This window comes from Podarcis muralis, chromosome 7, assembly GCF_964188315.1.
Source record: "Podarcis muralis chromosome 7, rPodMur119.hap1.1, whole genome shotgun sequence".
NCBI lineage: Eukaryota > Metazoa > Chordata > Lepidosauria > Squamata > Lacertidae > Podarcis > Podarcis muralis.
The window spans coordinates 68,939,392-68,966,970 of NC_135661.1; the positions used below are offsets into that span (position 1 = coordinate 68,939,392).

Below are 27,579 nucleotides of genomic sequence, written 5' to 3' on the forward strand. Positions count from 1 at the left end.
TGATTTTTGCGCTACAGGTGAAACAAAAACCCTGCTCTTGTTTCCATCTGCTTGCTGTGGTCTCCTAAATAACTTATAATTCCCCCCCATTCTTTTGTAAAGTTTTTATCCTCTTGGTTTCTGAGTTTTGCTATCTTGGCATAGTCCATCAGCTTGGTTTGCCATTCCTCTCTGGTGGGGACTTTGTCTTCTTTCCATCTCTGGGCTAGTAGCATTCGGGCAGCTGTTGTTCCATGCATGAAGAGTTTGGTATGTTGGTACCTGTAATTCCTAATAAAAAAGCTTCTGGTTTCTTAACAAAAGTTATTTTAAGCATTCCCCCCCCCCCATTTCATTATATATCATCTCCCAGAAAGCTTTTATTACCTTACAAGTCCACCACATATGATAAAAGGTACCTTCTTTTTCTTTACAGTTCCAGCATATATTTGAACTTGTCTTGTACATTTTTGCTAACTTAGTAGGAGTCAAATACCACTGGTACATCGTTTTCATATAATTTTATTTCAGTGTACAACACGCTGTAAATTTCAAATCCAATTCCCATTACCTTTTCCAATCTTCCATTTGAATATTATATCCCAGTGGTCAGTGGTGATCCCATCATCTGGGGATCCCACCACAGTTGAAGAACCATGATTTACACAGACTGGCAGTGACTCTCCAGGGTTCCAAACTGGGTTCTCCTCAAAGATGGACAAATCAGCCATTTTTGGTTCCTTCCATTTCTCATCTTTCCAATATTAAATTCAGGGTTCCATGTTTCTATTGTGATTTGTCATGAAAACTCACCAACATTTTAGTGTGGATTTCTCCTAATAAACACATTTCTGATTTGGTATAAATGTTGTTGTGAAATAAATGAGAGTCTGTGAATTTTGAAAGATGGCTACATTTTGGCTTGTATCTGTGAACCACCCTGTGATCTTATGACGAAGGGTGGTAAATAAATCATATATAGGTTTGGAGAGGGCAAATTAGATGAGTTCACCTTTGAATGCAAACTGAGTTTAATTTTTCTTCCAGCTCTACTCTGGGGGTAGTTCAGCACTCCTGTCTGACTTGAGAATGCAGCTTTCTGCTCAGAGCTCCTCCAGTACTGGTGGAAGAGTGCTGGGTTTCTGTAGACTCTGCATCAAAGCAAATGAGTGGATAGTCCCCTTGGCTCTCTGTAAAATTACTCACAGCGTTTTAAACTTTCTTCCGTTGATATCGGCAAGAGTTTCCCGACAGCTGCAATCTATTGAAATCTGCCTTTTGCCACTCAGTTGGAATAAAGTCTTGTGTCACACCAGCTCAGCATCTTCTGCTTCTTACAGTGGCCAATATTTTAAAATAATAATAATGGTCTTCAGCATTGACAGAATGAGGTTGTGTCCCTTGATAATCTTGTCCAGTAGCTACAGGCAGAGCTGAACAACGTGCATTGTTAAAACCAGGGAAGCATTTATTTTTTTTATTTTTTGCTTTTAATGGTGACTCTACTTCAAGGCGAGCAAGGCGCCAGAATGTCGTGGAGCATTTGTGATGCAGCAGAAGTAGATCCAGTACCTAGTAGAGGAAAGAGCTTGCAAAGGGGCTGTGTTAGTGGAGGTTGGTAGCTCCATCTGCCATTGGTTCTGGCTCCACCTACTCTTGGTCACCTTGCTTGTTGCACTACCAGTTCAAATGGGCGCCAGCCACCACTGGGCTGTGAATGTGGACTGCTGACCACAGGTTGAACTTAGTCCTCAGATGAAAGCTCTCAAACCCTTGACTTGAAAGTCCCTGTGTATATGTGTGTGCATGAGAGGGATAACGTACCCCTTGAAACTGTGCTTGGGATTGAAGAAGCCTCCCAATTCTCCTAAGAGTTGAGTGGTGAGTTGGCATCAGCGCCTGGCATCCTGGGGCAGCTGCTAGGGCCCCACAGTAGGGCTCCTGAGCACTGACATCCACCCTAGGCTTTCAAAAGAGCCATGTGGCTGAATCTGTATTCCACCATGTAAAGGGGCCCCTGACCATTAGGTCCAGTCGTGGCCAAATCTGGGGTTGCGGCGCTCATCTTGCTTTATTGGCCGAGGGAGCTGGCGTACAGCTTCCGGGTCATGTGGCCAGCATGACTAAGCCACTTCTGGTGAACCAGAGCAGCGCACAGAAACGCTGTTTACCTTCCCGCTGGAGTGGTACCTATTTATCTACTTACACTTTGACGTGCTTTCGAACTGCTAGGTTGGCAGGAGCAGGGACCGAGCAATGGGAGCTCACCCCGTCGCAGGGATTCGAACCGCCGACCTTCTGATCGGCAAGTCCGTACATTTCCTCAAATGCCCTGCAGTGTTTTTTGCACCTCCATATGTGTGTGTGTGTGTGTGTGTGTGTGTGTGTGTATATATATAGTCCCTGCAAGTCTGCTTAGACAATTAGTTTTAGCACATTATTTTAGCAGCTACAAGTATTTTTAAATTTGTGCTCTTATATATATTTTTTCATGTAACTTGTTTAAATGCTTTTTATTAGTGGTTTTAATGAATATGTTGGAATATCTACTGTAAACTGCAGAGAAGTCTTTTCTTCTAGTGAGCAGTATATATATTGTGTTACTAAATAACTATGTTTTGCTGTCTGGGGAATTGCAAGATATTAAAATACCTCCCCCCCCCCAGCCAAATCACTGCCTTTTTACATCCTACCCTCAAGTATACCTAGCAGTGATTTATGTCCCAGCCTATATTAATCACAGTCAGTGCTGTTTCCCTTCTGCTGCAGTTCAGTCACATACTACGTTATTAATCTTGTTGTCTGCTATTTTACGTAACTGACACAACTATTTATGCAACTTTGTAACTCAGGTTCATTCATTTCAATGTAAAGGAAACATCAACAATGTAAGAAAACCAAACAAACCAAATCATGTGTCATTTGTGGACTTAGCTACAACCATGTGATTGAATACTGATCATATTTGCTTCTAATTTCTGTTCCTGAGCACAGATGAATGTGGCCTGCAGCATTCACCTGTTGCTTCATTTACCTGAAGGAGCTGTTGGCCTTTTTTTTTTGCCTAGAACCCTGTTGAACCAGGACCTAATTCTGCTTTAGTGAGTGAGAATTCACCTAATCTAAAAGGCGGTGGGACTATTTAGCCCCTGTTATTTTGGCTCTATCTGGGGAATAAGTGTTGTGACACCCCACAAAGACATTCTATTTTTTTTAAAAAATAAATTTTTATTGGTTTTCCAGACACAAAATGAACACAAACAATACACAATACATAGACATACACACATATAAACATGTATAATTTCATAACCATACTTTCATACACCTTACTTCCCGGACTTCCCCATACCTCCCCTTTTCTGCATCCTTGTTTTATATTTCTTCAGCAACTCCTCAGTTAACTAATTATTCAATTCAATTTCTTTTAGGTTCTTCTTTAACTTATTAATTACAGCTGCAATTCTCTATTTCCCAACTCCTTGACATTTTAACACTCCTCAATTTTACAACAAGTTCTAAGATATATTTTAAATTTCTTCCAATCTTCTTCCGCTGTCTCTTTCCCCTGGTCACGGATTCTGCCAGTCATTTCCACCAGTCCCATGTAGTCAATCCCACAAAGACATTCTAATACCTTTCACACATGTGGAATGTTAATAGCAGATTCCAAAGGCTTTCTCTTCCTTCTTTTTCTGTTCTTTTTTTCTTGGTAAAAGCCTTGCTAGCACTTCATGTGGCATGTAGCAGTCTGGCAGCATTCCTAAACAGAATATTCCACTTGGGAATGGCCACAATACATCATAAATTGCCCTGTGAAGTGGGAGGTTATTCAGCCCAACATTAGTTAAGACTGTGCTGTCTCTTTGGTTCCCTTCTGGACCCTCAAAGGACTGATAAATGGGAAGGAATTGATGGCAATCAACCTGTTTTGCTTGTACAAGGTACCAGGTTCAATCCTTGGCATCTCCTGGGAATGTCCCTCACCTAAAACCACGGAGAGTCATTGCCACTCAGCATAGACCAGTGTTCTTCCATCTTGGTTTCCCAGATGTGGGTGGATTATAACTCCCATCATCCTTGACCATCAAGCTAAGCTGGCTGTGGATGATGGGAATTGCTGTTCACCCACATCTGGACAACCAAGGTTGAAGACTGCTGGTTTAGATAATATTGGGGTAGCTTGACCAGTTGTTTGGACTTGGTTTAAGACAGTTTCCTATGTTTCTAACCACAATAACCACCTATTTCCCCTCAAACAGCAGCAGTTTCTGCCATGTTTCACTTGAGGTGGCAGGTGGCCCTCACGCAACCATAAGTATGTATGTTTTTATTTTGAAAATATCTAGCAATGCCTTTCAAACAAATTCCCAAGATAGCCTAACAGGGAACGACACCCATGATAAAAGCAGGTTGAAAGCCCTTAAAACATACAAACATACTAAAAGCAGTAGAACTCTTCAAAGCCGTTTAGGGATAATGGAGGAAATGAGGGGTGAATGAGGGGAGAATTTCACTTGGTCCTCATTTTTAAGCGAAACTGACAATTATCCTCTGGATTTTGCACAGCCTTTCTTCCTCCAAAGGGGGGAAAGTACCAAAATGTATAAATACATAGAAATAATACCCTTTAGTATAAAGTGCATTTCTAAATGCATTTGATGAGGTAAAATACTTTATCACAGACTACTTATTTACACATGTATTTTAGCTCAACAAATGCATTTAGAAATGCACTTTATCCTGAAGTGTGTGGTATACAGGTACTTATTTCAATCCATTTGTAAATATGATTTTTTGTACCATTTCACTGATGAATGTGGAGACAATGGAGGGTGAGGATGGCAGATCAAAAGTGGATGAAACCAGAACCAATGCCAGGCAGAACCAACTAATTCCAGTTTTGTCTCCATCCCCCTCTCTGCTGAGTTTTACAGGGGCAAGGGGGAGAAAGTTGATTGCTGCCATGATACCCTTTGGCCCGGCTGAAGGAAAGAAGGCAGGCAGTTCAGAAGCTGACTGAGAAGAGTCTGAGCTTGGTGGGGCAGCGACGCATGGCCTCCTTAACAAATGGGTACCGGATGCAGGGGGGGGCAGTGCCAATTGGTGTGGCCCTTCTCCCCCTCTACTACATCCCAACCATCTGTCCTCCTATGGAATTCAATGGGGCTTGCTCCCCAATTTAAACCGAGGACAAAAATGCAACCATAGTCATAGAGGCAATATTGTCAGTTGGACTTATCACCTGGGCATGGTGCTTCTTTCCAGTTAACTTGGACAGGCTTGCGTGCTACAGCTTAAGGTTATTCATTTTTCATTCTCGAAGCCTAAAACGAGTACTTTCTAAGTCACAGTGCTTCACAAATTGCACCGAAGGTGGCGTCCAGCTGGCAGGGGGCCTTGCTTAGGAAGATTGAGGCCTGAGTAGCTTTGCTCAGCGTGTGGCTGTTAGTCATGTTAATATTCCTGACAGACGTTCCCGCCTCTAATCCTATCCGAAACGCTGAAAGAGGGAGGAGGGAGGCATTACGCTTAGCTAGACAAAGCCCTTTCAAAGACTGTGCCTTGCATTGTGCTACCGTGCATTTAACAATTCCAATTTCCGTTTTCATGCTTCTTCTTGCAAGCTAGCTGGGCCCCGTGGGTGGAGGCGAACTTCTTGCTGATGGCGAGACTACTATTAGAGTGCAATGGTTTATTATGCAAAAGGTCCCATGTTTGATGGGAGTTGTAGTCCAACAACAGCTGGAGACCCAAGTTTGGGAAACCCTGCACTACATAAATAATTACCATATTTTTCGCTCTATAAGACGCACTTTCCCCTCCTAAAAAATAAGGGGAAATGTGTGTGCGTCTTATGGAGTGAATGCAGGCAGGAGGCTCTGCTCAGTGCTCTGTGTGCGGCTCTTGGGGGCTTTTCCCCGAGGAGGGAGAAGGGCTGCCCTACTCCCTCCTCTGGAAAAAGCCCCCAAGAGCCTCACACACGCTCTACGGGGCTCTTTAAAGGGAGCGCGGCTCTTGGGGGAGCCTCTTCAGGGCAGGGGAAGCCTTCATCCCGCTGCCTGGGAGAGGCTGCGCGCAGCTATCCCAGAAGCCAGAACAGCAAGAGAAGCTATCAGCTATTCCAGAAGCCAGATCCCTTTTGCTGTTCTGGCTTCTGGGATTCAGAATATTTTTCCCCTTGTTTTCCTCCTCCAAGAACTTGGTGCCTCATATGGTCTGGTGCGTCTTATAGAGCGAAAAATGTGGTACGTTGTTTTCTGCATTTTTTAAAAAAAGTTGTTTCCCTTCCATTGAAAATAACTGCCTAACAAAATGTTCCAGTGTGGAGTGCTCCTGTTTAGGCTTTCAGCCAGTCATTCCCTTTTTCCAGGATACTACAGGAGGTTAGAAATAAAGGGGAAAGGGGTGGCACACCCATTTTGGGCTCTGGCCCCACCGATTGCTGGTTGAAACTCCACCCATTTATTGCCTGAGCCTCACTCCCCAACAGATTATCCTTGAGGGAATGTGGCCCTTATTTTAGGATGGGAGCAGGAATCCAATTCAGTTGGTAGTTAAAGGTGCATGTACCTAATTTGTACTTTCTGAAAAAATATGCAAACAAACACAGCTGGAATTTATGCTTCTCTGATTTTTTAAATGCAGCTCTTCAGCCAAGCAATGTGTTAGGAAATGCACCTACTAGGCTAAAGTGCGCACATAAATGCATGCATTATAGAGAATGACGTACAAAATGCATTACATTACGGAAATTTGCTTTGAGAAAATGCATGCATTAGGCAAAATTGTGCCTATTAGGAGAAATTCACACTAAAAAGCTGACCAATTTTCATGAGGACATTTTTCTAAATAAATATAAATATAAATATAAATATAAATATAAATATAAATATAAATATAAATATAAATATAAATATAAATATAAATATAAATATAAATATAAATATAAATATAAATATAAATATAAATATAAATATAAATTAACCGACCTGGAAATATGGAGAACTGAATTTAAGACTGGAGTAACAAAAAAATTAAAAACAGACCAAAATTGCCAGAATTGTCCGCCCCTGTTCTCAACCGACAAGATGTTGCTCACCCCTGATGCAGAATATATTTGGTTGTGTGTGCATTCTTGGTGCGTTTGTGTATTAAATGAGGTCTGCCTTCATGATTCTATGGCTTCGTCTGTGGAACAGAATAATTCTAATTTTAGGGGGATGGAAACCTGAACTGCTGGCTCTGCTGTGTCAAATATCCAGCCGTCTGTTTCACTTCCCATAGCCAGCCACCCCCCACCCCCAAAAGTGCTTTTACTGGCTTTGAAATAAAGTGTGGCTGCTTCCCCCAACACACACACAACCCCAGCCATTGTATTAATAGTCCTGGCTCTATTAGAATAAGTTGTGAAATGACAAATGGCCTGGCATTTGAGATGACTGCACCGTACTGTTTGTCTGAACTTGCTTGGCTCCTTTATCCCAAATCGCTTGAGAGGTGGAAATAAATATTCTCGGTTTTGCATCAAGCGAGCAAATGACTTGCAACATAGGGGTGAGTGAAGGAGGAAGAGAGGGAGCTGCTTCCTAGGGGAATGAGCGGTTATCCATTCCAAGAATGTGAAACGAGGAATCTATCTTTCTATATTTTGCCAAGCTGCATGGAGAGGGAGAGATGGCTTTGGCATGCCATTCTCTTCAGCAGGTGTGGAAGAAATAAAATTTGAGTTCCTACTTGCTAAAGTTGGTATTTATGTATGTGTGGAATGGAATACAGTGGTACCTCTGGTTAAGAACTTAATTCTTTCTGGAGGTCTGCTCTTAACCTGAAACTGTTCTTAACCTGAGGTACCACTTTAGCTAATGGGGCCTCCCGCTGCCACTGCGTGATTTCTATTCTCATCCTGAAGCAAAGTTCTTAATCCGAGGTACTATTTCTGGGTTAGCAGAGTCTGTAACCTGAAGCGTCTGTAACCTGAAGCGTCTGTAACCTGAGGTACCACTGTAGAATGAAGGAGCAGGGGCTCAGAGACACTATTCCTGTTGCAGCAATTCCATATCCTGCCCTGGTGCTAAGCTTTGTTCCTCTGCTGACTGTAGAAAGATCTCTTCACTGCCATTGGGGATGGAAACCAAGCCTCATGAGGAATGGTTGAGGGAATTTGGTATGATTAGCCTGGAGAAGAGAAGACTGGGGAGTGATAGGATAGCCACCATCAAATATCTGAAGGGCTGTCCCATGGAAGATGGAGCAAGCTTGTTTTCTCTTGCTCCGGAGGGCAGGATTGTTCTGTCGAGAGTCTGTCAAGGCTGCAAACAGCAGGACTGTTGTGGCATCCAGTCCACTTCCACTGTGCCAACCTGCGTCTCCCAGCTACAGCAGAATATCTTGCGCAGTGGTGCCTGTGTGGAAGGAATCTCAGCCATGCAGTAAAACTCTCATACAACAGCTGCTTCTACTCTACGAAGCTTTATTGTACAGCAGCAAAACAACAACCAGGAGATGTTGTTGTTTAGTCGTTTAGTTGTGTCCGACTCTTCGTGACCCCATGGACCAGAGCGTGCCAGGCACTCCTGTCTTCCACTGCCTCCCGCAGTTTGGTCAAAGTCAAGCTTCGAGAACACTGTCCAGCCATCTCGTCCTCTGCCGTCCCCTTCTTCTTGTGCCCTCAATCTTTCTCAACATCAGGGTCTTTTCCAGGGAGTTTTCTCTTCTCATGAGGTGGCCAAAATATTGGAGCCTCAGCTTCAGGATCTGTCCTTCCAGTGAGCACTCAGGGCTGATTTCCTTAAGAATGGAGAGGTTTGATCTTCTTGCAGTCCATGGGACTCTCAAGAGTCTCCTCTGGCACCATAATTCAAAAGCATCAATTCTTCGGCGATCAGCCTTCTTTATGGTCCAGCTCTCACTTCCATACATCACTACTGGGAAAACCATAGCTTTAACTATACGGACCTTTGTTGGCAAGGTGATGTCTCTGCTTTTTAAGATGCTGAACCAGGAGATAGCGAAGACATTATGCTTCTCCTGTCGTAGCCAAAACAGAAAGTAAAAACTGTTCACATAACAAAGTACAAACCCCATATGCGAACACACCCCAGTGACAGGACATCATTTCCCTTGGGCTGTTAACCCTGTAAGCTCTGGGTATCCTCACAAGGATCTGAACCAATGGATTCACATTATAAGAAAGGAGGTTCTAACTAAACATTAGGAAGAACTTTCTGATAGTAAGAGCTGTTTGGCAGCTGAACAAACTACCTCCGAAGGTGGTGGACTCTCTCAACAGGTTTCTCAACAGAAGTTGGATGGCCAAGTGCCAGGGATTCTTTAGCTGTGTTTCCTTCATTGCAGGGGGTGGGACTAGATGACCCTTGAGACCCCATCCTTCTATGATTCTAAGAACTGCCTTGTCCTCCCATGAGTGAATGTACTTATGCACTTCCATTCTGCCTTACTTCAAGCTGTTCCTTCTTGCAAGCCGTTTTAGGGCATAAGGGGACTTTGCATGGATATGTGTGTTTTCAAAATAGCTGTCTGACGCACAGAGCAACAGAAGCCAATAAGTAATTAATAGACTGTTGGCTGGAACATACCCAGTTGCCTGCGCCATCCTCTCCGCAGGGCTAGGTCGCTTTGATTGGGGCCGTCTGGAGCAAAGTCACAGCTCCCAGCTCTGCAGACTTGGCAGATGGACAGAATTGAACGTTGAATACATTGCTGGGTCAGCTGTTCTTGGGGTGTGTATGTGAAGAGTCTAGTAAAGAAGAATAGCACAAGCTGGCCTCACCTTTGTGTTACCTTTGCTCAAGAAAACAGCTCCCAGTACGTTTCCAAGCACAATTCAAAGTGTTGGTGCTGACCTTTATAAACAGCCTCGGCCCAGTATACCTGAAGGAGCATCTCCACCCCCATCATTCAGCCTGGACACTGAGGTCCAGCTCCAAAGGCCTTCTGGTGGTTCCCTCACTGTGAGAAGTGAGGTTACAGGGAACCAGGCAGAGGGCCTTCTCGGTAGTGGCACCCACTCTGTGGAACGCCCTCCCATCAGATGTCAAGGAAATAAAAAACTATCTGACTTTTAGAAGACATCTGAAGGCAACCCTGTTTAGGGAAGTTTTTAATGTTTGATGTTTTGTCATGTTTTTAATATTCTGTTGGGAGCCGTCCAGAGTGGCTGAGGAAACCCAGTCAGATGTGGTATGTGTGTGTGTGTGTGTGTGTGTGTACATATATATAATTGCATTCAGAAGGTGACCTCTAGATCACAGGTGGGCCCAGTGCTTCTAGAGAACAGACCCCAGAGAGAGATGGTATCTTAGATCAGGATTTGACCTTGGAAACACACCTCAGTGCTCTTCCTTCTTCAGAATTTTGATCAGCAGAAAGAACAGACCATCCTCAAACTTTGAGGACACCAGCTCCAAACACAGTACACTCTGCAGTTGCTTCCCCGCGGCTGCAGACAAAAGATTCTAGAGCAAGTGGCTCCCCTTTTAGAGTGGAAGCCTAATTCATTGTGAGGGTGGAGCCAATAGCCTGAAGGAAGCCCAAACCCTATTTAAGGCTTAGTCTGTGTATGCAGCTTGCTGGAGCAACATGAAAGCTCTCTTTGCATGTGGGTGGGGGCATCATGAAGGGTGGCCCCCTTATCTTGACCCATCCCAGAAGCTGACACTTTGTTGTACCTTGGAATTTAACTCTTTGCTGGCCTGCCTTTGAGGAATATGAGTCTGGGCTGACCTAACTGCTCAGCAGATCCTGGATATTGACTTGAGTAGTATTTTGCTTCAGGGATCCAGCTGGGACAGGCCTGGGCCTGGGTCTAGACCCCTTTCCCCAGCAGGGACCGCTGCCTGAAACAGAACAGCTGGCCAGGGCTGATTGGAGTTGAACAACATATTGTGAGCGACTAATTCCCCACTGCTGCTCTTAATTGTCTCTGAAAATAACACGAAAATAAGCACTAAGCACACTGTATTGTAGCTTTACATGGCTTTTCTGTTAGGTGAAAGCTCGAATATAGCACATAAACTAACAGGTAGGGCAACATTGGGGAAATGGAATCACCTGCCATGTGAATGCAGCCAAACAACCCAGATAGAGAACTGCCCTCTTTTAAGGTTGGGACACTTGGCCACCCAATTCTTGATTTCTTGCTGCTTCTTTTTTGCCGCAAAGCTGCATCAGGGCTGGAGAGCAGCCTGCTAATTGCCTCGTGGAGATATTGAACTGGTGGTGCGTCTTTTAAAAACTCCAGTGAAGGACCTTGGGGGAGCAGAACTGACCGGTGTGACTTGGGGATGGGAAGGGGAAAGAGATTGTTAAACAAGTAACGAAATAATAAATAGGTTCTGCCTGGACTGCTCAGGGGCCATTTGCCTTTGCTCATTCTGCTTGCTCAGAGCTTTCTTAATATGCCTGCTCCCGTTGGCTCAGGGGGCCAGCATTAATTATTGCTGAAGCACTGCCCTGCTTGTAATCTGTGGCTTTAATGGAACAATAGGTCAGCACTCAACAAGCTGGGCTGTGCCAGTTAACAGGCCACACACACACACACACACACACACACACTCTTACATCGAACCCCAGAGCCTTCAAGGCTTGGCATCCTGAGGTCTTAGGCAATAGAAGATGGTGTGTGTGTGTGTGTGTGTGTGTGTGTGTGTGTGTGTGTGTACACAATATGATCAATGCATGGAACAGTATAGCCTGGCTGCTGAACTCCGACAGCTTGTGGGAAGAGGGCTTTGATGGATTTGGGAATGACTTTATTCTGCAAGGTTGAGGATGAGTCATAAAACCTTTCACCTTGCAGATTGCTACAGGCATTATCCCCCTCCTTAAAAAAAGTTGCAGACATTTCTTTATTGGTAATGTTCTTAAATGCATTAAAAAATACTCTTGCGGAGAAGCTTTCCATTGCAGTGAGCCGCACTCAGCAGCACCTCATGGTATGGGGGATCTTTTCTGATTTTATGCTTTACATTTTCTATGAAAAGCCCAAACAGCATTTACCTATACCAGAGATCCTTGAGAGTCACAGCCAGTCAGAGCAGATCAGTCTTCCCCAACCTGCTACCCTCCAGTTGTCTTGGACTACAGCTGCCACCTTACCTGATGGTTGACCACAGTGGGAGGGTCTGATGTGAGCTGTAGCCCAACAATAAAAATCTGCAGGGTGCATGGAGTAGATAGACCAAAGACAGCTTCCTAGGTCTAGAAGCCATTGATAGACAGCCTCCATGCAGTTGTATGCTCTATTTGAAAGCTGGTGGCCATTGCCATGCCTTTCGGCACCTCCTTCCTCCAATTTGAATTTGAGAGCTCCCAGATATGCAGTGTGCACACAGATACAGTTCATGCACACACCCTCTCAAAACATGCTCTGATTTACTGAAATGGCATTATAAAATGACCACCATAACCTCCGGGAGGGGGGTGCGGAGATAACATTAGTCTTCCATGCAGAGAGATAAGCACATATTCTCAAACACTGTAAAGCTCATTGCAAATTTAAAGTTCTGCATCAATGCTTAGTAGTGGCTCCTGAGCCCTATTTCACCAAAGTGCTAGAATGCAGCAACATTGTCTGCTCTTAGCTCGTTTTGTTTTGGTTTTGGCCCAGTTCTCTAGGTGAGTCAGATCAAAAAGATGCTCTCAAATAAGCCATCTCGTCTGTGTTGGCTGAGCAGCCTGGGGCAGGGATTGAGGAGGTGAGAATCAGGAAGGCAGTCTGTTATGTTCTGTAGAGATGACACATTCTGGAATAAAATACAGTCCCCTAAAATATGAGACATCTGTCAGCCCTACCTTCATCCATTAAAGGCCCTGTATCCCATTTAACAAGACCTTTGGGTGGTTGGTGCTTTCAGCCCATTAAATGTCGTCCTGTCCTGTTAAATTCTCCAGATGGAGCACCATTGAAATGATCCTAGTAGAAGTGAGACCAGTCAACATGCATGGATTTCAGTGGCTGGCTAGCATGTTGATAGGTGTGGGCTATCAGTTGGGACAGGGAAGGGAAATGTGCTTAAAAACCACAATGCCTGCCTGCTAATATCAGTTGCTGCTTTGCATGATGCAAAACCATCCAATTACAGAGTGGTTGAGGCGGCACTGCTGCATAGTGATGTAGCAAAAAGTGGATCAGGCTGGCAGAAGTAGAGAACTGCACAGTCCTCTGTGCAAACCTAAGTCCTGCTAGTTCCATTTGCACACGGTGCTTAGCCAAAGCATGGCTAAGCATGTATGAGTTAGCAGGCAAAAAATAATCAATTCTTTGCTCTTCCCCTGGCCAGCCTGCTGCTGTGCTGTCTGGATCTAAGCTGTGTGTTGAGCTAGCTTTATGTCTGAACCTGGCCTTGTGATTTCTCACTCCTGGACATGCTACAAGAGGTAACCTAAGGCCACATCCACACTATGAAGCAGTGCCATTCCTCTTTAAGCAGAAATAGCTTGCCCAAAAGAATCCTGGGATCTGTTGTAGTGTGTTAAAGTGCTGAGAGTTGTTAGGAGACCACTGTTTCTCTCACAGAGCTTTGTGAGGGGAATAGGAATCTCCTGAAGCAGGCAATAGGCAAACTCGGCCCTTCAGATGTTTTGGGACTACGACTCCCATCATCCCTGACCACTGGTCCTGTTAGCTAGGGATGGTGGGAGTTGTAGTCCCAAAACAACTGGAGGGTCAAGTTTGCCTATGCATGTCCTAAAGACTCCCTGCACCCTTAAAACAATGGCAGTTCCCAGGACTCTTTGGGGAAAGCCATGACTGTTACAGTGGCACCATAGTGCTTTAAATATACTATGTAGGTAATGTCCGAGAATAAACACTTTCTGCAGCTTGTGGTTTATACCTAACCATGCTTTGGCCTAGTATTATGGGGGAGCCGGGCTACTATGTTCAGTGGGACTTATTCCATAGCAAGTGTCCTTTATATAGCAGTCCAAACAATTTGCATTATATGTGTGCCAGATATACACTACCGTATTTTTTACTCCATAAGACGCACTTTTCCCCTCCTAAAAAGTAAGGGGAAATGTGTGTGCGTCTTATGGAGCGAATGCAGGGGGGAGGCAGGCAGGAAAAGCCCCCAAAAGCCGCACACAAGCTTCGCACAGCTCTTGCGGGCTTTTCCCCAGGAGGGAGAAGGGACTGACACGGACATTCAGTCCCTTCTCCCTCCTCGTAGAAAAGCCCGCAGGAGCCGTGCACTCCTTAAAGCAGCACTTCCCCCCACCGCCAGCCCCACAAGCTCGTGGAGCAGCGGGAAGGCTGCATGCATTTCCGCTGCTCCCCGACCTGCTCTTTGGGGCTGGCAGTGGGCTTCCCCCCGCCAGCCGCAAAGAGCAGGTCGAAAGGAACCCGAAGCCTCCAGAGTGCAGCGGGAACTCCCGCCATGCTCCGGAGGCTTTGGGTTGTCTTCACTGAAGCCTGGAGAGCGGGAGGGGTCGTGTGCACCGACTCCTCTCGCTCTCCAGGCTTCCAACGTACCTTGAACGGCCGCTTTGCTGAAGGGGTGCTGGGCAGAGAGGGGGAGAATTTTTTCTCTCTTTTTCTCCCCCTCTAAAACAAGGTGCATTCTATGGTCGGGTGCGTCCTGTAGAGCGAAAAATATGGTATTTTACTCTCCCCTGGATCCCTCCCACCCACATCTTGTGGCCCTACAATAAAGGCAAAGGTACCCCTGCCCGTACGGGCCAGTCTTGACAGACTCTGGGGTTGTGCGCCCATCTCACTTAAGAGGCCAGGGGCCAGCGCTGTCCGGAGACACTTCCGGGTCACGTGGCCAGCGTGACAAAGCTGCATCTGGCGAGCCAGCGCAGCACACGGAACGCCGTTTACCTTCCCGCCAGTAAGCGGTCCCTATTTATCTACTTGCACCCGGGGTGCTTTCGAACTGCTAGTTTGGCAGGCGCTGGGACCGAGTGACGGGAGCGCACCCCACCGCGGGGATTCGAACCGCCGACCTTTCGATCGGCAAGCCCTAGGCGCTGAGGCTTTTACCCACAGCGCCACCCGTGTCCCTGGCCCTACAATACCCACCCCTTTAATCAGTGTTTAGCCTTGCTGAATCCTGATTTGATTTTAAATATCTCGATGAGTCTAAAACCTGATGGGACTCCTGGGTTTTTTTACAAGTTTCATACTAGCAGGGGAAACTTAAATTTGGGGAAACAGGGTGGGAGAGCAAGGAGAGCATTTGCAAATACTTTTTTGTCCAAGTTGTTATTTTCTGTTCTGTCAGTGGTGACAGGTGAGGTGGCTTTGCTAATTGAAGTGATAAAAGAAGTTGGGATGAGCCATGCAAGGAAATAATTATGAAGCGCTGGCATCATACTGAGATGCCCTTAACTTGCATGCTGATGGCTCTGACACTCTCCACTGTCACTGCCGCCTCCCCGTGTCCCTGTGTAAAGGCAGCAGTTCCCCACATCAGAACATAAGGGGCTTGCTGGATCAGGCCAAAGGCCCATTTAGTCCAGCATCCTGTTTTCACAGTGGCAACCCAGATGCCTTTGGGAAGCCCACAAGCTGGACGTGTGTGCAACAGCACTCTTCCCATTTGGAGTTCCTTACAACCTGTATTCAGAGCCACACAGCTTCCGGCAGTAGATCTCAGGTGGAGACTGGGCAGCCATCTGTTGGCGGTGCTCTAAATCTGGATTTCCTCCATTTGAGCTAGATGACCTACAAGTTCTCCTTCAGCTCTTTGAAACGAGAGCTGTAAGGCAGGATGGATTTCAACGGTGGAAATACCTATCGATTGTGTCCTTTGTGTGCTTTCTCTGATGTTTTCTGTGTCCTCTTAAGATTTGTTTTGTGTCTCTCTTTCTGGGAAAAATATGCTGTCCTTCATCCCAATGTTTCTTTTTGTCTCTATCCCACAGCTGGCTGTACTTTTGAAGAAGACGGGGACTTAAACCAGTGTGAGTATAGCCAAGGTGTTGAGGATGACTTTGATTGGCAGCTGACCCGGAGCTACCTCATGCCCCACCTGACATCTGATCTTCCTCATGGTGAGTTGGAACAAGAAAGAGTCTTGTGGCATTTTGTAGACTAGGAAATGCATTTAGCACCAGCTTTTATGAACCATAGTCCATTTGTTCAGTTGACCAACTAAATGTGTATGTGTTAACAATAACAACAACAACAACAACAACAACAACAACAACAACAACAACAACAACAACATTACTTATACCCTGCCTATCTGACTGGGTCGCCCCAGCTACTCTGGGCAGTTTTCAACAGAAAATATAAAAAACAATGAAATGTATATACACATACACACCTGAATACCAAGGGAAGAAGAGGGAAAGTATTATTTTACAAAGTAAGGTCAAGGGATTCTCCAATAAGTATGAATAGGTCTATCACAGCAAACAAACACATAGGAAGATGCCTTTTTCTGAGTCAGACTATGTTGGCAGTTGTTTTCCAAAATATCTGAAGGGCACCGGGGTGGGGAAGACTGAATCATAACCTGGTTAGAAGGAACAGGTCTTATGCTCTATTCTAATATACATATATAGTTTTTGACAAGCATCTGGAGCAATTTGCTGCTGCATTAAAGTTTGCAGATGATGTAAAGATATGAGAGATTGGTGATGAATAATGAAGAGGACTTGGCAGTCATGTGCAAAGCTCCATGGATTGCTTGGTAAGCTTAGATAGTTCCAACAATACATGCATTAAGGTTTGAAAAACACCAAGGTCATACATCTAGGAATGACAATGCAGGTAATTTCTGGGGTTGGATGGAAACCGTGTCTTAAAAAGCAGAGCTGCTCTGGAAGCGACTTAATGGTCATCAGGATTTGACCTTTACACAGTTGGGTATTTTAACATCACACCAAGCAATTATTCTCCCCAGCTAGCAATTAGTTTCTTCTCTACATGAAATGCCTTGTTCTATTCCATAATGGCTGTATTTGGAGAATAACCTTTGTAGTCTTCTGCATAAGGAGCAAAGGATGTTGTCATATATTGTGGCCGGGTCAGATTATTTGTTCATCTAGCCTAACGTGGTCTACTTTTCTTGTCTACATTTTAAGAAGTTCTACAGGGACTTAGACAGAAGTGGGATCTTGAAGTGAATCTGTTCAGCCAGACTTAAGGGATGGACAGGCTTATTTTTGGTGGTGATGCTCCTTTGGTCATATAAGTCCTGACCATTAATTGCAGCATGGACATCTGTAGCTAGTTTTTCAAATGATTTGCAAGGCATCTCTCTATTGAAATTGTACAGTAAAATATGGGAAATGGTCTTCACAGAGAATCTAATCCAACAACCTCACATGAGTAAAGGCCAAAAGAAGAAATATGTATTCATAGCAGACTTAATGCAGCACATAGGTAGACTATGGAGCTCACTCCCACAAGAGGCAGTGAACACCACCAACCTAGATGTCTTTAAGAGACAATTAGGCAAATTCATGGAGGTGAGGGCTATTGACGGTGAGTAGCCATGATGGTTATGATCTGCCTCCACAGCTAGAGGTAGTAATGATTCTGAAAACCAGTTGCTGGAAACCATAGGAGGGGAGAATGTGCTATTGTGCCCAAGTCCTGTTTGCAGGTTTCCCATGTGTATCTGGTTGGCCAGTGTGAGAATGGGATGCTGGACTGGATCGGTTGTTGGGCTGATCTAGCAGGCTTCCCTTATATTCTCAGGTTCTTACAACTGATGAAGTTTCATAATATATACAGACAAATTCAAAACCCGTGCTGAAAGTCTCGAAGAACTTATGGATTGTGTAATACTGTATTAAATTTGAGAAGCATGTGTGAACTTGACTCTCTTCTCTAATATTGAATAATTACTTGTGTCTCAGTGAGAAACAATCTGCAGTTTATTGTTGCAATGGCTTGTCTTCATTGTTATTTTATTTTCTGACCCTGGCACTGTTGCTTGAATGTTGCTTATTTATTAATAGTCTTTATATGCTGCTTTCATCCCTAACTCCATCCACTTGAATTGGGCCCGAAAGCATACCTGACAACCCAGAACAGCTGACATAAGCCAGACTGAGTTTCTTGCATTGAGTCGAGGGTTGGACTGGATGACCTGTATGGCACTTTCCTACTCTAAAATTTTGTGCTTCTTATGTGTCTGCTCCCATCTCCCAAGATCTATAAGGAGATGGTGAGCTGCTTTCTGCATCGATTTATCTTCAGGAGTGGTCCCATGTAGAGAGTGTGCTAGCCATCAGTCTTGAGGGTTAACAAAAGCATATATCAGCATAGTGGAATAGCACACTAAATAACACAACGGAAATGTTGAGTACACTGTGCTCACTGCGATTGTCATATGGATTTGGCACTCACGAGCTATTGTGGGGGAAAGCCAAAATGACAGTCCAAAGTAAGCAAATGAGTAATTCTCAGCAAAGGGGCTCCAGTCATTGTGCGATGGATGGTTTCCATAGCTGTAAATCCAGCAGCCTTATACTTTCTCCATTATTTTCGTGAGATAAGACATCTGACCCAAGAAATGGAACCAAGGACAGCCGAGGATGATAAATTGCATCTCCAGTGATATACCTTTATCACTATAGAAGGCTTTTAACCTGCCTTTTATCTGGGGGGTTCAGACCATGCTAAATGTGCCATTTACAGAAACTTCTGCTCATCCATAGCTGCTAAGTGCCTGTCTAGATACAAAGGTTTTGCTTTCACCGAAGAAGCAGTATTAGGCGATACATAAATGACAACAAGTGGGTGATGTCACCAATCTGCATTTACGGAAAGTCCGCATTGCAGAATTTTCTTGCTTCTGATTAGCCATGGGTGGCTTCCCTCCCAAGATTAATTTGGAATTGGCTCAGCCATTAAGAGCATCACTGGAAAACTCTTGCATGGGGGCGGGACACCCACACACGCCCACACAAAACTTTTCTACCATTCTCTAAATGGACTTGCAGTGTTGGCATCTGAGTTGGCATTGTTGGGCAACTGCTGAGGCCTATACCCCTGCAGGGAGCCCAGTGCCAGCCCTCCGGCTCTGCTGCTGCAACCCTTCAGGGTTGCAGCGTGTGAACCTGCCCCTCTCCAAGTGAGTGAGCAGCAACAGGGGCAAATAGAAGGAAGAGCAGCAGCAGCCTCTGCTCACCTTGGCCTCTCCTTTTGGATGGTGTCATGTCCTTTGCCTTAGGGTCCCTGTGTTGGCCCGTGGAGCACTCTTGATTCAGACAACAACAACAACAACAACAACAACAACAACAACAACAACAACTTATTAATTATACCCCACCCATCTGGCTGAGTTTCCCCAGCCACTCTGGGAGGCTCCCAATCAAATGTTAAAAACAATGCAGCATTAAATATTAAAAACTTCCCTAAACAGGGCTGCCTTCAGATGTCTCTTAAAAATAGGATAGCTGCTTATTTCCTTGACATCTGATGGGAAGGCGTTCCACAGGGCGGGTGCCACTACCAAGAAGGCCCTCTGTCTGGTTCCCTGTAACCTCACTTCTCGCAATGAGGGAACCACCAGAAGGCCCTCGGCGCTGGGTCTCAGTGTCTGGGTGGAACGATGGGGATGGAGACGCTCCTTCAGGTATACAGGACCGAGGCTGTTTAGAGCTTTAAAGGTCAGCGCCAACACTTTGAATTGTGCTCGGAAATGTACTGGGAGCCAATGCAGATCTCTCAGGACCGGTGTTATATGGTTCCAGCAGCCACTCCCAGTCACCAGTGTAGCTGCCGCATTCTGGCTTAATTGCAGTTTCCGGGTCACCTTCAAAGATGATGCCTCGGTCACCCCAGTTGAGAGGGAGTCCCTGGCTGTACCTTCTACACTGTTTTGGCCTAAGGTTGTGACTTTCCTGTCCGTTTGAAGAGGACTTTCCTGTGGGCTTTCTTGTTCCACAACCACACGGAAGCATGAAACTGCACAATAGCCTACAAGCCCTTTAAAGATGGACTACAGATCTCCCTAGGGCATGGAACCACTTGAACAGAGCCCCCCTGCCAGCATTCTTAAGCCCTCATATGAGTCTAGTCCCTGATCTAGTCGGTCAGAGATACTGCTTTTGAATTGCTTGAAACCGTCAGAGGGGCCCCGTGCTTGGGTCCTGCTTGTGGGCATCTAATTGCCCCCTGTGAGAATAGGATGCTGGACCAGAGAGGCCATTGGCTTCTTATGTCCCTTTCCTCCCTATTTCAGCCAGCAGGGTTCACTGGGATCTGTCCAAGGTGCTGATTTGCCTTGTCTTGCCTCTGACCCAGAAGAAGCTCTGGTAATGATTACTGCTTCCCATGATGGCAAAAGCCCCAGTCCAATAAGATAGGTGGCAGTGTGGCTAGGGTACAGAGAGACAGGGTAAGTGAATGGGTATCAGCTGCAGTGATGAGGAGGCAGTGAGGCTATTCAGGGAGGCCTCCTCCAGGCAATCTTTTCCAACTCCCCTTCAAAGCATAACGCCGGCACTGGCAAGGCTGCTTGAACGTTACTTTATTTAATAACAGCCTTGATATGCCACTCAGTATCACTGCTCTCTGGGCAGCTTACATTAAAACAGCAATATTCAGAAAAACAACCAAAAGAGAATATTAATTGCTGGATTAAAGTAAGAATCAGCCTAGTATTTATTTATTTTTTAGGGGCAGTGTAAAACATCATAGGAAAAGCACCCAGCATCAGTAAAAATATACAGTCCATCTAACATTCAGTGAATCGAGAAGTTCTCACTTTAAAGGTCTGTGAGACTTAAAGCAGATCTTAACCTGTTGCGGAAACAAAGAAGGTGATAAGCGAGTCTCTCCAGAGAGGGCATTCTATAACAGAGATCCCATCTGAGCCATACATTTAAAGTTACATACCATTTCAAACAGTCATGGCAGAATTTTGGGAGCCATAGTCCAGCAACATCATTATATTCCCATGATATTCTCGTGAGGAAGCTGGTAAAATGTGGGTTGAATGAGGTAACTGTTCGGTGGGTTTGTAGATGATTGACTGACCAAACCCAAAGAGTACTCATTAATGGTTCCTCGTCATCCTGTTAAAAAGTGACAAGTGGGTGCTGCAGGGTTCTGTCCTGGGCCTGTTTTTGTTTAACATATTTATAAATGACTTGGAGGAAAGAATTGAGGGGATGCTAATCAAATTTGAAGATAACACCAAACTGGGAGGGTAGCTAATGCTGCAGAAGACAGAATCAGAATTCAAAATGACCTTAACAGATTGGAGAACTGGGCACAAGCTAACAAAATGAATTCCAGTAGGGACAAATGTAAGGTTCTGCACTTAGGCAGGAAGAACCAGATGCACAAATATAGGATGGGGGACACAGGGCCTACTAGCAGTACATGTGAACAGGATCTAGGGGTCCTGGTGGACCACAAGCTTAACATGAGTTAGCAGTGTGTTGCAGCAGCAAAAAAAAAAAAAGTACAGTGGTACCTCGGGTTACATATGCTTCAGGTTACATATCCTTCAGGTTACAGACTCCGCTAACCCAGAAATAGTACCTCGGGTTAAGAACTTTGCTTCAGGATGAGAACAGAAATTGTGCTCCGGCGGCGCGGAAGCAGCAGGAGGCCCCATTAGCTAAAGTGGTGCTTCAGGTTCAGAACAGTTTCAGGTTAAGAACAGACCTCCAGAACGAATTAAGTACTTAACCCGAGGTACCACTGTAATGCTATTCCAGGCTGCATCAACAGAAGTATAGTGTCCAGATCAAGGGAAGTAATAGTACCATTCTATTCTGCCTTAGTCAGACCACACTTGGAATACTGTGTCCAGTTCTGGGCACCACAATTTAAGAAGGTTGTTGAGAAGCTGGAAGGTGTGCAGAGGAGGGCAACCAAGATGATCAAGGGTCTGGAAACTAAGCGTTATGAGGAACACTTGAAGGAGCTGGGTATGTTTTACCCCTGGAAAAGAGGAGACTGAGAGGAGATCTGATAGCCACCTTCAGATATCTTAAGGGCTGTCACATGGAGGAGGGAGCATGCTTGTTTTCTCCTGCTCTGGAGGGTAGGACTCAAACCAATGGCTTCAAGTTGCAAGAATGGAGATTCTGACTAAACTTTCTGACAGTAAGAGCTGTTCGGCAGTAGAACAGACTCCCATTAGAGCTGGTCCTTGGAGGTTTTTAAGCAGAGGTTGGATGGTCATCTGTCATGGATGCTTTTGCTCAGATTCCTTCATTGCAAGGGGTTGGACTAGATAACCCTTGGGGTCCCTTCCAACTCTTAAGATTCTATGATTACCCTCCCAGAGCTACAATTTTCAGAGCAGTTTAATAATGATCCCCTCTTCCCAAGCAACTCTAGGAATTGTAGCTTTGTAGCTGATGGGAGCTGTAGTCCAGCAACATCATTCAAATAAAGATATTCTAAGAGACAAGGCAGTGTCCTCCCCACCACAAAACACGCCAAACCCCTTGCAGTGAAAAGGATGCTTGATTTGTAATGCTTCAAAGCATTACCCGTGGGGCAGATTTCACATTCAAAGCTGGGTAATTACCAACCTTGGGCAACGTAAGTGCTTGAAAATGTTGAGATGAACTGGTTACAACACCTGCTTCCTAGCTCAGCCCAGCAGCAGAACAGTGCTTTCTCTGCTTCTTCCTGAGGCTGCCCACCTGATGCTTCTGCAAGTCAGCTGACTTGTACTACATCAAAGGATGCGTTGGCAAAGCAGCCACCCATGTGGCTGTGTCTACTCGAGAACAGGGGAACAGGAAGCAACTCCCCAAGCATTCAATAGATTCAGATTCATTCGTTTCTAGTCATTGGACCATTACAAAACAGAATTTATGAAAGTGTAAGGCAACATAGCAGATACAGACATTAGGCTGGACACAAATGACATCACAAACAAATTTAGAATGCCGAGTTTCCTTGGCAGATCGTAACTTGCCCCTTAAAAAAAAAAAAGGAGATTATTACCCGTAACAAATATGAAAATGATTAAAATGAAATAAAATGTGTTATGCAAGTTAAAAAATAAATTATGTAAAACCAGAATAAACTTAAAATTCGGACGCTTCCTGGCAAAACACAGCATTTTATCATTGAGCATTAAATATGAATTCATATCTGTCAGAGTTGCTTCAAGATCCTAGCTCACAGAGGATCACGCTAGCCAACGGTCATTAAGTAAAAGTCTTTATTGAGTTACAGTTTCCATTCTCAAGCTGCTGCGTGCAACTCTACGTCTAGTAGCTAGATCGGCGAAGCTCCGTCTGAATCTCCGCCCCTTGTACACCAACTTAATATCCTAGCCCTGCTCCACCTTTTCCGCCTGACTGTTCTTCTCTGGGTCCCTCTGCCCCCCTGGGTCTCTTCCTTCCGGGATTCTTCTGACGCTGACCCCCCGGACCCTCCTGTCTCCTTGCGCCGGGCTTTAGGACCTGGCTCCCTTTCCGGGCTGCCTACTGCGCCGCCTTCCTGTGCATTTGAACTTGGCGCGCGCGCCCAACCTTCCACCTTCCGTCTAACCGTCTCTTCGCTCCCAGATGGAGGTGTGGCCACCCCTGACTCGTGCCCTCCCTCCTGTTGTGAGCTGCCAGCGCTTGCCCCCTGGCTCCCTTCCTCTTCCCTGTTCTCTGGCGGTGACGCTGGTCCCGATCTCCAACTGCTCTCCTCTGAGTCCCCTCTGGCTCTATCTTCCTGGGGTGCCCCCCTAAACTCCCCCCTTGCCCTGGCCACTGGTGCTCCTTTCTGTGAATCCTCCGATTCACTGGAAAGACTTGGAGATCTCGGGTCGTCGTCATCACTCATCTTTTCTTCTGCCTCCTCCCCTTCGCTCTCTGTTTCCTCCCTTGCCCTTGCCTCTGCTCCTGAACGCCTGACAATATCTATTATCCAGCTGGGTCCCAAATGAATATAAAATGAACCTCAATACACATGTGAGATTGCAGACATTCAGAAGTGTCACGTCAGAGGCCCAGTGATAATCTAACTTCACTTGTGAACGCCTCCTCAGAAACTCCACGTCTAGGTTTATGTCCAGGCTGGGACTTTGGCTTAGAAACAATGGTTTTTGCTGGCAATGGATATCCGTTTGTTCTCTGCCCCCAAATTCTCCTTCCTAGTTTCAACTCTCAGCTCTGACTCCTGTCTGGTTGCTGTGTACCACTCAGTGATTCCTCAGCAAGCCACCACAGGACTCCAAAGTACAGAACCCAAGTGGCCTTATTTTTTCAAATAAGGTCAACCTTCCATTTTGGTCCATGAAATCAAAATATACACAGAGCACAAACTTGTTGTAAAATAGCTGTTTATCCCCATCTGAATTGTTGACAAGATAATTGTTTTTGGTTCTTCTCCCCCCCCCCCCAAGTTTTAAAGTAATTATGGAACACCACAGGAATTTGAATTTCACATGCAAAAAATGGCCAATCTTTCTTAAAGAGATGCTGGCAGGATCTAAATATTGGCTTCTCAATGATATCTAGCACTGCTTATAATGCAAGGCGTGAGTGTCTTGAGATAGTGCCAACTGGAATCATTGCCACAAAATACCTTAAACATATTTTCTCTGTGTTAGCATCTTAATAACTCTGTAAGCTGGTGGAAAGGGCACTTTGGCTCAAAAACCAGTAAATAAATACTCCTCCTCCTAATAATTTTAAAAGACAGGTCTGGATTAAAATGACTACAGATTTTGGCTTAAACTGGAATTCCAGACCAAAGGCCACGCAACCTAGTTTTGTTAATATGCTTAGAAATTGAAAAGAGAATGGGAATTCTATCGTTAGCCCATTTCTGGCTCTGAGCTGGAGCCCATAGAAGTAAATATTCTGTCTAGGTGTAACAAGCTTCTGGTTCAGCACCAGATGGTCAGGACCATGGAGAGCTCCTTCCAAAGCAAGCTTCAGATTGTTTTATTGATTTTATTGCCTTATCTTTTTGGAAACCACTTTGAGGTTCTTAATATATATATATATATATATATATATATATATATATATATATATATATATGCAGGTTTTGGTGTCCTCGGGTGTCTTCCCGTGTAAAAGTTGGGGTGTCTAGGCGACGTTTCGACGAGGTCTCACTCGTCATCTTCAGGCTGGTGTTTTCGGCTTCTTGTTACTGGAACAGAGCAGGATCTCAGTGTTTGAGTTCCTATAAATACTGTTGAAGGTGTGGTGTACAGCCTCCAATGTTTTGGGCAGAGAGGAGGTTCCCAGGCTAGTGTGCCTTTTCTTCTTTTGTTCCTTAATTACTTGAGGGATATCTTGAGTGATTTCTTGAGCGATATCCTGAATCCCACTTAGGTGGGTCATTAGGTGTGGATTAGTTTCTCAAGCCTTTGTGTCTTGAACTCTTGAACTTTGTGAAGAGTTTTTTTGAGAAGATGGCTGTACTGCATTTGGTTGTGCTCTGGCTTGGCTTCGTGTATAGGGGCGAGCTGTGGTTTTGTGGCCTGTGCCAGCCAGATCTGTGTAGGGATTGCAGGGGGGTGCAGCATCCGGAGGTGCCACCATGGTTTGGCTACTGGATGGTATCTGTAATTCATCTGTGGAGAGGGTCTGGGTTTGGGTCTGGTGTGGTTGATTGGTGATGGCGTTCTGTGTGCCTCTGGATCTGGTGTCAGATTTTGTGGGGAGGGCTAATTTCCAGATGTCTGGCAAGCGGGATGTGTCGTCACGCTTGTTCATGTTGTGAGGGTGTTTCTCTATCTCGATGGCTTCCATGATTATTCTCTTGTGGTGATGTTCCATGTTAAAGAGCAATTTGGAATCTGCAAAATTAATTTCGTGTCCTGTTTCTTTCATGTGTTGGAAAAGAGAGGAAGTTTTTTCTTCTTTTTTGACGGCATTCCCCACAAATTAGCCCTCCCCACAAAATCTGACACCAGATCCAGAGGCACACAGAACGCCATCACCAATCAACCACACCAGACCCAAACCCAGACCCTCTCCACAGATGAATTACAGATACCATCCAGTAGCCAAACCATGGTGGCACCTCCGGATGCTGCACCCCCCTGCAATCCCTACACAGATCTGGCTGGCACAGGCCACAAAACCACAGCTCGCCCCTATACACGAAGCCAAGCCAGAGCACAACCAAATGCAGTACAGCCATCTTCTCAAAAAAACTCTTCACAAAGTTCAAGAGTTCAAGACACAAAGGCTTGAGAAACTAATCCACACCTAAGTGGGATTCAGGATATCGCTCAAGAAATCACTCAAGATATCCCTCAAGTAATTAAGGAACAAAAGAAGAAAAGGCACACTAGCCTGGGAACCTCCTCTCTGCCCAAAACATTGGAGGCTGTACACCACACCTTCAACAGTATTTATAGGAACTCAAACACTGAGATCCTGCTCTGTTCCAGTAACAAGAAGCCGAAAACACCAGCCTGAAGATGACGAGTGAGACCTCGTCGAAACGTCGCCTAGACACCCCAACTTTTACACGGGAAGACACCCGAGGACACCAAAACCTGCATTCCTGTACCCGTGAAAATCTACGAAAGCATATATATATATATATATATATATATATATATATATATATATATATAAAATCAAGTGGTGTATAATTTTTACTAAACAAACAAACAAACAAACAAACAGCTCCCTGACCAGAAATATCACCAGTCTGAAACGTCAGAATCTGTTGTTAGTCAGCATGGATGATATTCAGCTGCACTATTCAGCTGCACAGACCAATGCTTTGATTCAGTATAGAGCAGCTTTCTATGCTTCTACCTTAAGATTAATTGCCTGTGGATGTTTACACAAATAACTCGGGCACACCTGGACTTCACCTGTGTTTTTGTATCCTGTACAAAGACAATGAAATAAAGATTTTGGGAAAGCAACCAGATGCCCATTGTAGCCAATGCACATTTTGTGTTCCATTTTGGAGACCTTTTCAAATAAAGCTCATGGGTGAAACCTCCTTCCATCTTTTCCTTCTGTGAGTGTTTTTGGCTTCCCATAATATCCGTCTCCTTATGACTCTCCCCTCCTTGGTGGTCTTGCTCAGCTGCAATGTCTGCATTTTAGGAGCATTCCAGGCCATGGAAGTCACCGTCATTTCCCCTCTCAAACTTTGAGAACTGGGGAAGAAAAACAAAACATAAAACCTGGGGTGTTGTGTCATTGAAGATCCTTGGGGTTTTGTTAGTGCTTGGGCAAAATGCTCCATCAGTATCATTCAGCCAGCTTTTCCATCGCTTGGAGAGACCATGGATTTCTGTGGTTTGCTTTTGGGGTTTATCCTCATTTCCCGCCTCTTGGTTTGTTTGCTGAGGGTGGACAAGGAAGGTTGGAGGCCACTGCTGCAGCTTTATCAGTCCTCTCCAGTCTATCTCAGTCATTAGGTAGATGAATAATATTTCACATTGCTGTGGCCTCTCTCGGGAGCACTTTGCATCGGAGACTCGTGGTCTTAGATTAAAATGAGTTTTTATTGGATATCTGCCAATTCCAGAGAGCACTGAATTTATTTGAACAGAGATTGGCTGCTAGCCATCACTCCCGCAGCTTCCTTTCACATATTGTTTTATTTTTTCACAGGGTAGGGTGTGAGGGGGAGAGGGAGGTTCTGTTCAGTTTGTGTTTCCTTCTCTCTCTCCACTTCATAAAGATAATTTCTCTTTCTGACTTTAACTCTTGCTC

General features: G+C 45.0%; 1 protein-coding gene across 9 annotated transcripts in view; it reads left to right on the plus strand.

Annotated features, from left to right (window-relative positions):
• PTPRU (protein tyrosine phosphatase receptor type U) overlaps nucleotides 1-27,579 on the plus strand; it is a 368,985-nt gene that overhangs the window by 131,539 nt on the left and 209,867 nt on the right. For all 9 annotated transcript variants that reach the window (XM_077932039.1, XM_077932040.1, XM_077932041.1 and 6 more), the window contains exon 2: nucleotides 15,874-16,002. In XM_077932039.1, coding sequence (XP_077788165.1) covers nucleotides 15,874-16,002 — 129 coding nt within the window. The remainder of the gene's footprint in view (nucleotides 1-15,873; nucleotides 16,003-27,579) is intronic.